This window comes from Humulus lupulus, chromosome 2 (genome assembly GCF_963169125.1).
Source record: "Humulus lupulus chromosome 2, drHumLupu1.1, whole genome shotgun sequence".
Classification (NCBI taxonomy): Eukaryota; Viridiplantae; Streptophyta; class Magnoliopsida; order Rosales; family Cannabaceae; genus Humulus; species Humulus lupulus.
In genome coordinates, this window is record NC_084794.1 from 267,453,085 (window position 1) to 267,470,049 (window position 16,965).

Here is a 16,965-nt window from a genome sequence, read left to right on the forward strand (position 1 = left end):
TTTCTGAAAGTCACTATGTTATAGAAAAATGGTCAATTCCATAATTAAAAAAGGAAACTTTCGTTGCATAAATTAAAAATTAAATAGTTTATTTTTACTGAACTCCATAAACAATATTTATATATCTACTCCAATATTCAAAATTATTGATTTATTTGGATACTATTTTGTATTTCCTTTTATATATTTTTATCATTTATTATTTTAGCCCCTAAAAAATTATATATCCTACCAAATGGTATCAAATATCAATTCCTTCATTATTGTTATTCACTTGTCAACTCACTTTTGGTAATAGTATACCACTACATAATTAATAAATATGATATTATATAGTATAGTATATAATTTGGTATGTATCTTATAATACATATAATTATTTACTATCTTATCAAATAATGTGGGCAACCATGTTTTACTACTTATTATCAATATTATTTACGAGTTTCTTAGCATACTATTTGATACTTATATATTGGTATTATATGCAATTAGGTATTAGTTGATATCCAAAATAATTTATTGTTATTGTGTATATTATGTAATTTAAAAACCGAGTGATATCATATAATTATATATAATTAACTATTAAATGATATATTTTACAATGTGATAACAAAAGTATCTTAGGGCAATCTAAAATGACATGATATCATGTTATTATATATAATTAACTACTAAATAGTATATTTTGCTATGTGATACCAAAAAGTATTTTGTATGTTCTACAAGACTATAAGTACTAATCCACATTAATTATTTAGATGATTTTTTTTCTTCTACTAATTGGTATCTAACACCCAATATCTTTCTTCATTTTTTTTTACTATTTTGTATTGAATTTTTTTTTTACTATTTCTACTAGTTGGTATTGAACTCATAATATCTTTGTTCATTTTTCTACTATTTTGTATTGAAGTATTTTTTTTTGCATTTGACTTTTTTTAGTTTTTAATTTTTTAATAAGTTTTTTTAATTGTTTTTACTAGTTGGTACCCAAAACGTATCAATGATTTTTTTTATATATATATACTCTACTATTTCAATATTTTTAAATTTTCATTGATATATTTTTTTATTGGATACTTTTAATTTAAATTTTTTGAATAAGTTTTTGTTCCACTAATTGATATCTAGAAGTTGTATCATGAATAACTCTGGGAAACACCAAAATTATAGAACACTATAAAAATTGTCAATTGTTGATTAGTATTGATACATCTGCATGCACTTTTTTATGTTATACTAAATAGTATCTAAATCATATTATTGAATGAGTTTTTGATGTTCTACTATATATGGTACCATTTATACTCTTTTTCGTAATTTGAAAATTGAATTAATGTAATTTTTAATTGAATATTTTTTACAATTTTAATTTTTTTAATAAGCTTTTGTTGATCCACTGATTAGTATCTAGAAACTAATTCATGAAAAAAATTTAATAAACCAAAAGTATTACAATAAAAGTTGTCAATTATCGATTAGTATCTAAACGTCTACATTAATTATCAATTAGTATCTACTCGTATGTGTAAACTTCATCGCTGATAATGGTAACTTGATGTCAATTTTTCTTTAAGAATGATTGTAAATAGCAATTGTATTCTATATATAAAAAATTAGTAATCATTTATTAAATTTAAATTTTGTAATTGAATCTTATTTTAGTCAATAGTAAGATATTTTAGGAAGGTTGTCAATGGTGGGTGATTAAAGGGAATTGAAATATTTAATTTAATTATCTTATATGTGTTATATATGATAATAATTTACTAGATTTGGTTATATTATTTTTTTTCAAAAACAGTATTGTAATTAAGTTACCCTATTAGTATAAATGTGTAAACTCCCCTCCGAATAATTCGGCCCATATTCAATTTGTGCTTGGTCTGACCGATCCATATTTGAAAGAGTAAATCCAGCACGGTCCATGGGCCCGACCCACTTTATTATTACCAAAAACTATAAAGATGGAGAATTGAACCATCCACCTCCTCTTAACAAATTAATAGACTCACCACCAAACTAAATACATTTCTTTGTTTAAATTATAGTTTTAGATATTTTTATATACTTTTTAACAACACTTTATACAAAATTATATTAAAGATAATTATTAGAATTTGAATACCTACTAATAAATATTAAAAAAATTAACTCAAATCTTAAAATAAATTAATATAATTATAAAATATAAACATTGAGAAAAATAATAGACTTTTATTATCATTTTAATTTGTAGATAATTGACAAATAAAAATTTATTATCATTATTAATGTCAAAATATGAGGCTTTTTATCGTGTTATGCTTTCGGGCTAGTTTGTTCGTACTTTTGTGTCATACTTTCGGGCTTGTCGTGCCATGCTCAGGCCTATATCGTACTGTGCTGTACCAATTTTCAAGGGAAATCTACAAAAATGCACTAAAACTTAAAAACTATATGAAAAATACAGCGCATTACAAAAATACGAAGCTTTTGTACAAAAACACAGAAGGGCAAAAGTGTAAATACAGAGTGACAAAACTGTAAACAAAAACTAGCTATATGTAGTGTTTTTGTGAACAACGTTTACAAACTTGTAAACATTTGTTACAATTGTAAATAGATATTAGATTTTTGTAAATATCTGTTACAAAAATCAGTTATTAACAAAATTTAACAAAACTAGTTTTATAACTAAAAAGTATATATTTGTAACTAACATTTACAAAAATAATTTATAATTTTAACATCAAAATGATGGTAACAAATATTTACAAATGTAATATAAAAATATTCAAAATTTAAAATGGTGACTATTAACAACTATATTGTAACACCCAATTATTAAACCAATAACTAATATTACTACATTATAACAAGTAAACATATGTTACAATTTAGTAAAATAACTTTTACATTTTTGTGAACAATTTATAGAAAAAATAATGTCTTTTTGTCAACAAAAAATATTATAGACTACTTTATAACTAAAAAAAATCATTTTTTGTAACAAAAGTTTTTAAAACTAGAAAATAAGAAATTTATTTTGTAGCTAACATTTTTAAAAATATTCAAAGAATAATGGTATTGTGACTATCCTTAACTGCATATTGTAACATATAATTATTAATATTAATTTCAATTATTTATATATTGTAACATATAATATATAATAATTTATATAAATATTTTTTTAATGTTAATAAATAAATTTATGTTATATATATAATATGAAAGTTATAATATAAAAAAAAATATGTCATTTGTTTAATTAAGAATATTATATATATATATGAATACCAATATCCAATTATTGAAAATCAATAAAATCCCATCAAGATGTGATTATATTCCATTAATATATCTCATATAAATAATTTAATTTAATTCTATCATAATATAAAAGAAAAGAGAAGAGAAAATTTATAATTCCTTGAAAAACTATTACCACTATTTGCATATACACCGTGTTTTAGTAATTATTTTGGATTACTGTATAAATTAATTTTTTTTTAAAAATTGCTGTGTTATTTATAATTTTTTCAATTTATAATTCATGTCAGCTCAAACTTATATTTTTTCGTGTCATGCTAGTGTAGGTTTTGTGCGATGCCAGAAAGTCCAGCCCATTTACAGATTTAGTTGAATCATCCATATCAGAACGGCGTCGTCGCTTTCGTCGTCTTAGGTAGCCTCATCCAGAGGAGTGAACACGTGGCATCTCCTTCCCGCTTCCTTGTTCTCTGTAAACAAATTCTCTGATAATCACTCTCGCCAAAGCTTTTCCGCACCTCTATCAATGGCGTCCATATCCATATCCATATCCATGTCATGCTTCTGTCCCTACGCCCAGTCTCGACCTAGGGTTCAACACCCTCGCCGGTCTTCCTCCAATAGGAAATCCCGACGAGAGAGGAACCTGAAAAACCCTCCTACCCCTCCTGCTCAGCACAAGGCGCCAAAGGGAACGAAAGAGCTGTTTTCTCTCGGCGTTGAAGCCACTACCTACACTCGCTTGCCTCCCAGGGATGACTTTTCTATATCTTCATTAGATGATTCCATTTCGTATCAGTTCTCCGAAGTTAAGCTCTCCGAATCGAGCTTGGCGATGGAGACTAACCGCGAAGTTGAGAATTTAGGCATCGAAGACGATGATGGTGATGAAGAAGAAGAAGACATTGAAGATGGTGATTTGGGGCTGAAGTACGGTAAATTTGAGATATTTGAAGTGGATGATGTCGATGAAGAAGAAGTACAAGGGTTTTACGATGGAGGTGGAGCCATGGAACTAGAGTATGGGACTGTTAAAGAGAAGGGAGTTCCGGCAGTAATGCGATGTTTTGACAGGGCAAAAATATTTGCAAAAGCTGGGGATGGAGGGAATGGGGTGGTGGCATTCCGGCGAGAAAAGTACGTGCCATTGGGAGGTCCGTCTGGCGGAGACGGCGGGCGAGGCGGGAATGTATATATCGAGGTCGATGGGTCGATGAATTCTCTGTTGCCGTTTCGAAATAGCGTCCATTTTCGAGCTGGGAGAGGGAGTCATGGGCAGGGGAAGATGATGGCTGGTGCTAAGGGAGAGGATGTGGTGGTGAAGGTGGCGCCAGGGACATTGATTAGAGAAGCTGGTAAGGATGAAGTGCTCTTGGAGTTGTTACATCCGGGACAACGGGCTTTGCTGTTGCCCGGAGGTAGAGGTGGGAGAGGGAATACGGCGTTTAAGTCTGGGACTAATAAGGTGCCCAGGATTGCAGAAAATGGTGAAGAGGGTCCTGAAATGTGAGCTCTTTTTCTGCTTATGTTATTGTCAATCTATTGGTTTTGTTTCTATGGTATTACTTGCTCTCTGCGTGGTCTTTTAGTTGCATCTATTTTCGCCTATTACTATTAGTATTCTTTGTTTGCTAAAGGTAATGTGCTAAAACTTAAAGCTGTGCAATCTTTGAGTAGCATTCTTTGTTTACTATTATCAATATGAACAAGTATTCTTTGTTTGCTAAAAGTGTGATAACTCTTAACAGCATACCTCAGTAGCCTTTTGGTTTTAGTATCATTTGTTTCCATTCTAAAAGCAATTTAAACATGTGAAATATTTTGACCCCAAAATATTGGTTGAAAAAGAAATTAAGTCCATAATGTCCATTTAGTTGATCTTGTATGATAAGATTTAAAAGAATGTGATGTTTGCTGAAAAGAAGCTCGCTGAACTATATTTTGTGGCTTGCTATTTTATTAATTTTACGACTTGGTCAACTAACAAAGGGTGAGGATGTGCAAGAATCTGTCCTCCTAATTACTTTGTTAAATCCCTTAAAAGTTATATTCCTTTCTCTTATTATTGTGAACACGTGCAGTGGTAAATAATGTTTTGGGTGATAATCATAGATTCATAGGTTAATGAGCAGTTGAAATAACAGTACTGTTGATCAGGTGGTTGGAGCTAGAGCTAAAGTTAGTTGCAGATGTTGGGATAGTTGGTGCACCAAATGCAGGAAAGAGCACACTCCTTAGTGTGATAAGTGCAGCGCAGCCAACAATAGCAAACTACCCCTTTACAACTTTATTGCCTAATTTGGGTGTAGTTTCTTTTGACTACGATTCTACCATGGTTGTAGCAGATCTGCCAGGTTTACTTGAAGGAGCACACCGAGGGTTTGGTTTAGGTCACGAGTTTCTAAGGCACACTGAAAGGTGTTCTGCACTGGTATGGGTTTCTCTCTAGTGCCTCTAGTTGTACCGATCATTATTTCAATCCATTTGAGGTCATCATGTCATTTATATTCACAGGTCGTTAGAAATGAACTTCTTTCTTTTAACCAACATATAATAAGAAAATTATATAACATGTAGAGTTTATCTTCGAAATATCATTCCCGAAATGGCAGATAAGAGAACGAAATAATAAAATTAGAGTGAGTTTTAAAATGATGCAAGTTTAATATTATATAGGATAAGAGCAATTTAAGATAATTACACCTAAGACGCTCTGAAAGAGAAAATGACTGACAAAGATATTATAGATCTTTCTGGATAGTTTAAAGGTTATACAAAAGTTTTTGTATATGATAATATGTGATTTCCTTTGTATCTTATATTTATTATAAAATATGTTGTTTGTAAGATCTTTTGGCTGGATTTTTCTTCTTATTAAAGTGGCTTCATAATTATGTTGGTGGAACGTGTATTCTAGTGTGTTAATAAGACCTGCTATTTGGAAGCTTAGGTGCATGTCGTTGATGGTTCATCACTTCAACCAGAGTTTGAATTTGATGCAGTTCGTTTGGAGCTGGAGATGTTCAGTCCTGAAATTGCAGAAAAGCCTTTTGTTGTTGCTTTTAACAAAATGGACCTTCCGGAGGCACGTGAAAACTGGCCTTCCTTCAAGGAACATCTACAAGCTCTAGGAATTGAACCATTTTGCATTAGTGCAGTACAAAGGGATGGCACTCATGAAGTGATCAGTGCTGCTTACAAGATTCTTCAAGAAAGAAAAGCAACCATGGAGGAGGAGTCATATGGTTAGAAGTTTATTTTATTTCTGATTTGAATCTTCGAGTCTTTTCATTAGTCCAATTCTACCTTTTTAAGCTCCACATGCTCTTTTGAACTGGTATAAGTATTCATACACTCTGTTGACAAGCCTTATTGATTTAGGTTGGGGAGATACTGTTGATTTGAACCATGTAGCTACTACAGTGCGTAAACAGAGAACTGCATCGATCAATGAGTTTGAGATTTCTCATGACAGTAGTACCAATACCTGGTTTGTTGTGGGATCTGGGTTGCAGCGTTTTGTTCAGATGACAAACTGGAGGTAGATTTCATAACTGTGATCAGTATCACTATATTTTGTTGTATATTATGCTTTCTTCTATTCCTGACAAGACTGGTTAGGCCTGATTGTTCCTGTATCGCATTAATATGACTTTTGCGAATTGTACATGCAACCCAATACTGAAATATGTATAATCATAGCTAGAGCTTCTTGTAACTTTTAGACCCTAGTTTTGAGATTATTACGCCCTAGACTAGAGCATGAAGAAACTTTAAACCTATGCGGTCCTATAAGGTCTTGGTTGTGGTCTGTGGATATCCATGTTATTATTATGATCAAGCCCTCTCTTTGTTGTGTTCTTTGATGACTATTCTTTTTATGACATTTTTGAGTAGCAAGGTGTTTAAGTTCACTTTGCTAATGGTGCACCCTGTTGCTCAATTGATCTGTTTTCTAAATTTCTTATCAAGCAAAACTTATTAATAACAATTATTTACACAGATACATGGATTCTGAGAAAAGGTTCCAGCATGTTCTAGAGGCTTGTGGTGTGACCAAGTCCCTTATGAAGCAGGGTGTCAAGGAAGGTGACACTGTGATAATTGGAGAGGTTGGTTTTTATTTTATTTATTTTTAAATCACAAGTACATCCCTATTCATTATTCTTAATCATCACTGCATCTGTATGATTCATCACTCTTCCTCCTCACACTTGAATTTTTTATCATCGTTTAGCAACAGATGCCTTTCATTTCAAGCTTTACTGTTATATAGGATCACTTCTAGCAGTTTTCAAATTTGTCTCTCTCCGAGAAATACATTTCTGTTCTTTTATTCAAGTTCGGTTAAAATGTCTCATGTACTGTTACTATTTTATCCAGATGGAGATGGTGTGGCATGATGCTGCCGACAATTCAGGTTCATCAAATATGAAAAGATCTGATTCAATCAAATGGCCTGAATGGAAGTGATCACCATTTAAAATTCTTAGTTCAGAGATTGTGGCTGTGAATACAAGAAGCTTTTTTTTAAGACCAACTAAATCATAGCTCAGAAGTAATTATCCAAGGAAGTAGGAACTGCACCCTGAATTTCAGTAGCAAAACCGGTACAACAACAGGTGCGTGGTGATAAATATTACTCCGGTTCATCTTTCCATTATTTTGTAAACAGTAGTACTCTTTGCTGTCATTCATTTTGATCTCAAGGTTGCTCGAGATTCATAACACTTTCAAACCGATTTGCAGTGGTAAAACCAGGTAGGAAAAACGCAGCAGCAATCTGCAGTATAGAAGAAGTCAGAAGAAGAATAGCCCAGTTCAGGTCATCTACGTGTTTGATGTTCTAAATGCTGATTAAGATGAAGCATTTTAATTGCTTGAGATATGTTTCTGCCATAGATTTATGCTTGTGGAGGCTCAGTGGCATACAGAGCTATCGATTGGCAAAAATGTAAAATGAGGTCTTATGCTGGTTTTTGATCCATGACAAATTAAGAGAGTAAATTATGGCTGTACAGAGGTTTTATTTTTTAATTTTTTAAAGCATTGTGGATTTACATTGAGAATATGCAATGCCCTATATAATGTTGCATGGTTTTTTCTTCGAGTATTCCTAAGGGGTATCGGTAGTGTCTAACATCACAAGGATGTGACATATAATTATTATTACAATTCAATATTGAGTTCTATACATTTTAATTTAACAAGTAATGTTATCGAGTATCGCTAATCAATTATAGCGTGATACCTCATGTGTTGTTGTACACCTTTAAGTGTTAAATAACAACTAAGGAGTACCGGTAGTGAACAACATCACAAGGATGTGGCATATAATTATTATTACAATTTAATATTGAGTTCTATACATTTTAATTTAATATGTTATCGAGTATCGTTAATCAATTATAGTGTGATACCTCATGTGTTGTTGTACACCTTTAAGTGTTAAATAACAATTATTTTTTTATTCATCTTATTATTGTTTTTAGAGAAATTTGTGAAAACGACTATTTTTTTAAGTGATTTTGCACTCTGGTCTACTTTTGATATTTTTTTGCAAAATGACATCTATCTACAATTCGATTAGTTGTCTAAATTTTTCAACCAGCTGTCTAAAATTTTCGATCGGTTTGAATTTTTTTACTACTTGTCTAGATTTTTGACTTTCTGTCTAAATTATGAAAAATTATTTTGCAATGAATTATTAAAACTAGGTTAAAGTGCAAAATAATTTTAAAAAAATAGATCATTTTGCCAAAGTACCCTGTTTTTATTTTGTCGTTATTCTTTTTTATGTCAGTTTTTTTTTTGGTCGCCTTTTCCATTTGTTGTTGCCCTTTCCATTTGCTGCTGTTTTTTCAATTTTATTGTCGTTTTTCAGCTGTATTGTCGTTTTTTATTTGATGTCGCTTTTTCGTTGTTTTTCAGTTTTTTCGTCGTTTGTCAGTTTTGCTATCGTTTTTTTTATAAAAGTTTTGCTGTCGTTTTACATCAACAAGAAATATATATTGTACATGTCAAAAAATATATATTGTATTTTGTAATTTTGATGTCGTTTTTGTTCAATTTTGCTGTCGTTTTTCATTGTGATTACATGCTTTTTTAAAAAAATATTATTGTATTTGGTAATTTTGATGTTCTTTTTTTTTTTGTCAATCTTTTTTCATGTTGGCAGGAGGGGCGGAGGGAAAGGGAATGTGGCGAAAGGGGTGGGGTGGTGGCCGTCATTTTTTATTTATTTATAATTTTACATTTATACTTAAAACAATTATTTTTCTGTGGTTTTCTTTAAATATATATACATATATTTGATATTATATGTTTATTTATTTAATTTTATTCTCATCCATTCAAATTTTTGCTGGTGTGTATTCAATGTGTTCCTCCTTTCATTATTTTCATTTCATTGTTAGGTTTTTTCTAAAATATTTTGTTACCGTTTTCAATTACAATGGTGCTGATTGTTAACAATTAAAAAAATAACTTTTTATTTAATTAATTAAAATTTTGAAAATTAAACATAAAATAGTGTTCGGTAAGTCTATTTTTATTTATTATTTTTTTAAATTTTAAACAAAATTTATTAAAATTTGAAAATAGAAAATTTTCACTTTCAAAATTTTTTTAAACCGTTTTTTATTTTTAGTTTTTTTTCTTCTATTTTTCAAATCAGCACCTCATTTTATATTGTTAAACAAAAAATAAAAATAAAAATTATCAAATGTATTTATTTATTTTTTAAAAAAACAAAAAACAAAAATAGTTATAAGACATATTTTTATTTTTTAAAAATAAAAAACAAAAATAAAAATAATATTTTCATTTTTGTATTTAAAAAATTCAAAAACAAAAATTTTACCAAATACAACCAATGCTTTTATTATTTATTGCGTCCTCATTATTATTAGTGTTGCATTAATTGCCGTTTTAATTCTCCTTGTTTTAAATTTCTCTGTCGTTCTATTATTTATACTGTTCCATTGGTGAATATATATACACAACCAATTCCAGTGTTATCGTTTTCAATTACAATGCTTTTTGAGGTTAGAGCAAAGATGAGCTTATTTTACCAAAGTTTTAAGGAATATCTCATAATAATTTAATCCACGAGACCAACAAAATATACTTTTTTTACTAAAAATTAATTATGTATTTATATACTTTTAGTTTTGGTTATTAAATGAGACAATTCACTTTTATTTTTAAAGTTACAAACAGTTCAATTGAATTATATGCATATGTACATTGTATATCTCTTTTTTACTCAACTTTAAAGAGTAAATGACAAAATTAAATTACACACGTTTGGTTGCAAACTAAAAATGAAATGATAATAGTAATGGTAATATGAATGTAATGGAATAGAATTTTAATTATTTTGTTTGGTAAAGATTTTGGAATCAATAACAAAATGGAATAGAATAAAATAAATTTTATATTATTTGACCAAAATATCCTTACTCTATTTTTATAAATAATTTTTTTTCAATCAAATTGTCATTATTTTTAAAAGTTAGATTTTATTACATACCAAATTATTATTTTCATTTTAAATTATATATATTTTTTTATAAAAAAACTAATAATACAACATAGGTACTTTAGTTTTCATATTGCATGTGTATAGTAAAATTGATACGGATTTTTTTTTAGGGAAAAATATGGTAGTTATTTTTAAAAAAAATTACAGTAATTATAGAATTTGTTTTTAGAGAAAAACGTTTATGTATGAACCTTTGTTTGATTGAGTTTTTTTTATTCTACATTTATAAATATATATGTTAACTTTGAAAAAAGAAAATGTTATATACAAAAGAGTCATATAATAATAACATTGTAAAAGAATCACTTTTCCACCCAAATTGAAGGACAATTCCTTTAGTTATGTGAATTGGTAATTTATTGGAAAGACAATTCAGAAAGAAAAAATGAAACCAAACAATGGAAAAGGAAACCATTCCATTCCATTCCAAAGGTTTCCATCAAACCGAACGTAAGCTAAGTGTAACCCAAAATCAAAGGGAAATTTGAGTTTCAATGCAATAAGTGACACTACATTTAAAAAATACCCTGTCCCTATATAACTCTCATTTTTGTGCTACTAATGAAGTTACTACCCCATAATTTTCCCTCTCTTTTTCTCATAATCTTCACTCTCTATCTCTTATGTTTTCCCTCTCTATCTCTCAAACTCTCGTACACACAAAAAAAGCTAGCCACCATTAATTTGCATTTCGGATCTAGGGGCAAGTTGTGAGTCCTTTCAAGTCAAGAAACTTCATTTTGGATTTCAGATCTAGGGGAAAAAATCGTATGGGTAAGTATATATTTGTTATATGTAGTGAGGAAACTTGTCTGGTTACATTACTTGTCTTATTTTGAACAGATCTGTGTATGCCATCATGTTTTATTGCAATTTTTCACTGTCGAAATGAATTTTGGATACTTCGTGCATTTTTTTCTGGATTTTTTTCCTACCTCGATGAGTTTCGATGAAACTCGATAGGTCTCGATGTGTTGCATGCATGCTGGCTCGATGGTCCTCGATGGACTTCGACATGCCTCGATAGTGTTAGGATGTTAATACCTCGATGGTCCTCGATTGTACTCGATAAAACTCGATAGGTGTATAAGAGTTTAATTGGATTTAATAACTCAATTGTACTGGATAAAACTCGATAGGTGTATAAGAGTTTAATTGGATTGTTTGCCTCGATAGTCCTCGATTGTACTCGATAAAACTCGATGGGTGTATAAGAATTTTATTGGATTGTTTGCCTCGATAGTCCTCGACTGTACTCGATAAAACTCGATATGTGTGACCTCGATAGGACTCGTCATATATCGATAGAAATTGATATTTTCTATTTATCTTGTAGTTTAACTTTTTGACCTTCTTTTTTGTTTTTTTGTTGCAGATTCGACTGTTTCTGTATTTGTTGCATTCAATGGTGTTTGGGAACTCAAAAATAAGGATTGGATTTTCAGAGATGCTGAAAATCAAGTTCTGCCGTGGAGAAGGCTGTGACGTATGAGCAACTGCTTGACATTCTATACGATGAGTTTGAAGTGGATAAATGTGTGCATGACCTTAAAATTGAGGTCCCGTACACATGCCTATCACAATCCATCAAACCTACCCTTATAAAAAATGATAGGCATGTGTGTGCATTCATTGGGTTAGCATCGAAATCTGTAGAGAAGCTCATTCCTCTATGTCTGATATTGATTAAGAAGGGAGGTGTAAGAAATGCATCGGCTTCTGCCAACGTCAATAAAGAAGTTCGATTTGAAGAGAACATTTCTCCTCCATGTCATGGTTTCGAAGGAACTGAAGGTGACGTTGGAACATGTGTTCCCGAGACAAATCTAGATGTCATAGTCCATGATGATATCCCAGTTAGAGATCCATCATATGTGCATGACATGGTGGAGTACGATCCCCATGGCTACGATCCTGTTGCTGATACAACAGATCTTGGTGGGCCAGATGTTATGGCAGATTTTCCAACACCGAGTTCAGATGTTATGGTAGATGAGGAGCGCATAATAGAAGATCGACAAACACTTGGGACCAACAGTAGTCGTCCAAGTCCAAGTAGAACCGATGATAGTTTTAGATGGAGTTCTCCATTGGACTTAGGTGAAGATCGTAGAACATGGAGTGCTCCCATGTTCACCAAAGAGGATATAGAGGCCTCACATCAACATCATTCCTCAACCAGCAAAGCTTCAGGAGAATTGCACCTTGGGAAGTTCTTTCAGAACAAACTTGAATTGAAAACCAAAGCATCCATATTTGAGATGAAGAATAATTTTGAGTTTATGGTGAAGAAATCTGGGATTGATGTGTGGTACATTACCTGCAAGGATCCTGATTGTGGTTGGAGATTGAGGGGTAAGAAAAAAATGCGATATGAAATGTTCGAGATTACTGTATACAACAAAGTACACACTTGCTCACAAGAAATTTGAGATAAGGACAACCGTCAAGCATCACCGTGGGTTGTTGGGCACCTACAAGAGGAAATTTGCTACCAATGGTACTCGATACATGGAAAACAACATAAGGGAGGACATGAAGCACCATTTTGGGGTCGAAATGATAAAGCAATTTTTTTAGATGTCCAAGTCCTTGGTCATCACGAATTTCTTGTGGTCGATGGTAATGGTGATGGTGAAGTGAACTTGGCCACAAAATCATGCTCTTTTGGCATGTTCCAAACCATTGGGATACCCTGTGTACATGCTTTTGCTGCAGCCAGAAAAAAAAGCATAAACATTTACTCATTGTGTTCCCCTTACTATAGAATCGAGGCATTGAAGGACACTTATAAAGATACTATTTACCCTATTGGGAACGAGGACGAATGGGTAATCCCTGATCACATCAGAGATACGGTTGTCGGCGTCCCCATTGAGAAAACCCCTGTAGGAAGGCCCAAGAAGCAGAAAGTGGGTAGGCGAAAGACAAATCGCTATGCTTCACGCGGGGAAAAGATTGTCAAGCCACGTAAGTGTAGCAGAAGTGGTGGTAGTGGGCACAATAGGAAGTCATGTAAGGCTAGGATTTAAAATATTGTGTTATGTAATTATTTCATTGATTTTGCTGCATTTATTATATGGAGTACTTCTTCTAATACTTTGTTGGTTTGGATGTCGAGGCAAACACATTATGTGAATTTAGTACTTTTTTATTTAATAACTTTTTCAAAAAATATTGTTTGATAAAAAATAATATACAAAACTAACTATATGTTATACTATACAAGATGTGTAAGACAAAAATGTAAAGAGCATCACAGGGACAAATTCTGATAGAACAGGTCCACACACCACTTGGTCCTAAAATGCTGGATGTTCTCATCGATAACGATATCGAGTGGTAGCCTGGCAACCAAATGCTCGATATGTTTGATGGCAAACATACCACAATCCCCACTGCATATAATCGATTTTGTGTCAATAGAAGATAAAAATAACTTTAATTTTCAGATTTCAAAATACACTAATTAAATAGGGGAATACCTTGTCTTAGTTTGAGGACACTCCTCTGGAGGAATACGACAATATGAAAAAGGCTTTGCATTCTGCTCAGGATATACCTGGAGGTCCTCATGGTCGTCAAACATGCCAGAACACCATAACAACGAAGGCAACAATAAGCACCGAGGCTTGATCGCTTCCTCCATTAGAGTGCGACTGAGCACGCTATGGTTGGAATCATAAATGTTGATGCACCACGTTGGAATGGAGACTTCAATGGCGATCCAATGTGCAGCTTTCTCGACGTGCAAGGAAAAATATACTTCACTCGCATTTTGCCATGATACAAGGAATTGATTATCATCGCCCTTCAACATTCTCAGCACATCATCGTCCCATGTATACTTAGTGCCGGTCTCTCTGAAATGATTCCAACGACCTAGGCACACCTGGGGGAAGGTGGTGTTCATGATCGCAGCATCCTGCCGAAATGCAGCATGGTAAAAGTGGCGTCGGCAGCGTAGCATGTGCAAAGCGGCATCAATATGCTAAAAAAACATGAAAATTCGTTAGTACCATCAATATATTTTAAGATTGAATTGAAAACATGAATGTAATTTACATACCGAATCCCAAATCCAAGTATGGACTGTGTGCAACTGCAAGAACCATGCCACACTGTGCGTCCCAGTATAGACGTTCCGGTCTCTCTTATTGTCGATCTTCTTGGTGATCCACTTATGGAAGCTTTTCTCCTGCTGTGGGTCACACTTCCTCAGTGGTTCAGCAACTAGCCCCTGTTTATCTAGCCTGATCTTCTTTGTTGGGTCGGTGAAGTCATCAAAACGCTTGGCCTGCGTTTCTTCCTGACAACTTCAAGGCCACCTGCCTCCTCGAGCTGCAGTACTCGTACACTAGGGCTGTCAGCATCACTAGCAACTACAGATGTCTGGGCCTGTGGAGTGGAGGGTTGATCACCATGCTCGTAGTCTGCAGGCAAGATATCAGACTCTGTATCTGATTTTACGTCGGTGGATCGACCTGAGACCAGTGAAAGCAGCTGCGCCAACTGAGCCATGATCGTGGTCTGATTCTGTAGTAAGGTTGCATGGCCCTCTTCAACCCTCTTGAGCCTCTGCATCAATTGCTCATAATCAGGTTGGGTAACCTGACTAGATGAAGCTGCACAGGCCTGTGAAGTGCCCTCCTCAACCCTCGGGACATCCTCATAAAAAATGGAGGCTTCCTTTGCAACTTTTGCCAGCTTCTCTACCTCCTTCTCAAGTACCACTACTTCCTCCGCTGCAGTCCCAGCCTCCCCCACAGTTGATTCCAACTCAAGGAATAACCTGGAATCAACTTCTGGGAGGCTATTGTAGTAGACTACCTCACCGGGATGTGGCTTCAGCATGGGAAATACCACTAACTGCATGGTTGAATAACATTTGTCAGGAAAACTTTAATAAAATAAATCGTTAATCAATTAATCTGTGACATTTAACAAGATAAAATGGAACTTACTCGACGGTTGGCGAATATAGGAACCAACAGAGCTGTCAAAATAGTGATATTAGTCTTCGTAGCCCAGCTAAGCATCCTCGGAATCTAATTCCCACTGTTCTCACCGAACTTACTCCCGAGAGAAGGCATGGCCTCAAAAGCCCAGTAAAGAAGCGCGGGTGCATAGCAATTGAAACTATACTTCGCCTCCTTCTGTTTATTGCTTGACCCCTCTTTCTTCTTCTCCTCATAGTGTTTCAATTGCTTCTTCATGTCCTTCTGAACTCCTTTTCTAAGCTTCTTAAATGACAACTTCCCCCATGGATACTTGAAAAAGTAATCAATATCCTCAACCATCCTCAGGGAATCTCCCCATATCGTCGTTGTCTTCTCTGGGGCATTCAGTACCCCCTCTATCAAATAGCACAAACCCAGCTTAAATGCATCTTCCAACTGACCAAAAATAACCTTCGAAACACCATTAAAATATTCCTGGATGATCCGATCACTTGAAAAATGCTCTTTCAACTCATCTGGGGACGGTGATTTCCCAAAATTTAGCCTGGTAACTAGAGCAAACTCTGCAATACCAAATCTACACAGAGTGTTGCCCAGGTAGAACTGACCTTCTTCAGGCTTTTTGCTTTCTACCTTACGCAACATTAGCTGATGCAGCAGAACCCCAGAAAAACTAAACGGCTTCGCCTTAAAGAACTGTCCCAACGGGCATGCCTGTGCCCTTTCAATAAGACCATGCCTCTGAAACTGCTCTATAAGGGTATCCAAGTAGGCACTACCCCTATAAGTGACACGGCCAGGAAAATGCTTCTCCAATAGCACAATAAGGTCAGGCATCTGGAAAAAAAAAACAAAAAAAAATGTTAAAGAAATGTTAAAAATGTAAGACAATCTGGTCACTATTGAGGGAGTTACTATCGAGTCCCATCGAGGCAGAAACTATCAAGTCCTATCGAGGTGGGTTCTAAAAATCACAAAGAATAATATCATCGGGTTACTATCGAGTCTTATTGAGGCCTATGAGGCCTATCGAGGTAAGGCTTAAAAAATCCCAAAGTCTCGTAGTATCAAGTCCTATCGAGGCCTATCGATTCCTATCGAGGTAGGTCCTAAAAATCCCAAAGCCTTGTATCATCGAGTTCTATCGAGGTAGGTCCTATAAATCCCAAAGCCCCATATCATCGAGTCCTATCGAGG

General features: G+C 33.4%; 1 protein-coding gene across 1 annotated transcript; it reads left to right on the plus strand.

The window, feature by feature from the left end:
* Positions 1-3,570: 3,570 nt before the first annotated feature.
* On the plus strand, positions 3,571-8,374 carry LOC133819375 (GTP-binding protein OBGC, chloroplastic). The gene is made up of 7 exons (XM_062252605.1): positions 3,571-4,767; positions 5,419-5,692; positions 6,212-6,506; positions 6,643-6,802; positions 7,265-7,373; positions 7,645-7,883; positions 8,011-8,374. The coding sequence occupies exons 1-6, from the start codon at positions 3,788-3,790 to the stop codon at positions 7,732-7,734; spliced, it is 1,908 nt and encodes a 635-aa protein (XP_062108589.1). The 5' UTR covers positions 3,571-3,787; the 3' UTR covers positions 7,735-7,883; positions 8,011-8,374.
* Positions 8,375-16,965: the final 8,591 nt, after the last annotated feature.

Coding starts and splice junctions, on each gene's coding strand:
- LOC133819375 (XM_062252605.1), top strand. CDS start 3,788: ATGGCGTCCATATCCATATCCATATCCATGTCATGCTTCTGTCCCTAC. Junction 5,693..6,211: donor CTGAAAGGTGTTCTGCACTG/GTATGGGTTTCT, acceptor TTGGAAGCTTAG/GTGCATGTCGTTGATGGTTC. Junction 6,507..6,642: donor CATGGAGGAGGAGTCATATG/GTTAGAAGTTTA, acceptor TTATTGATTTAG/GTTGGGGAGATACTGTTGAT.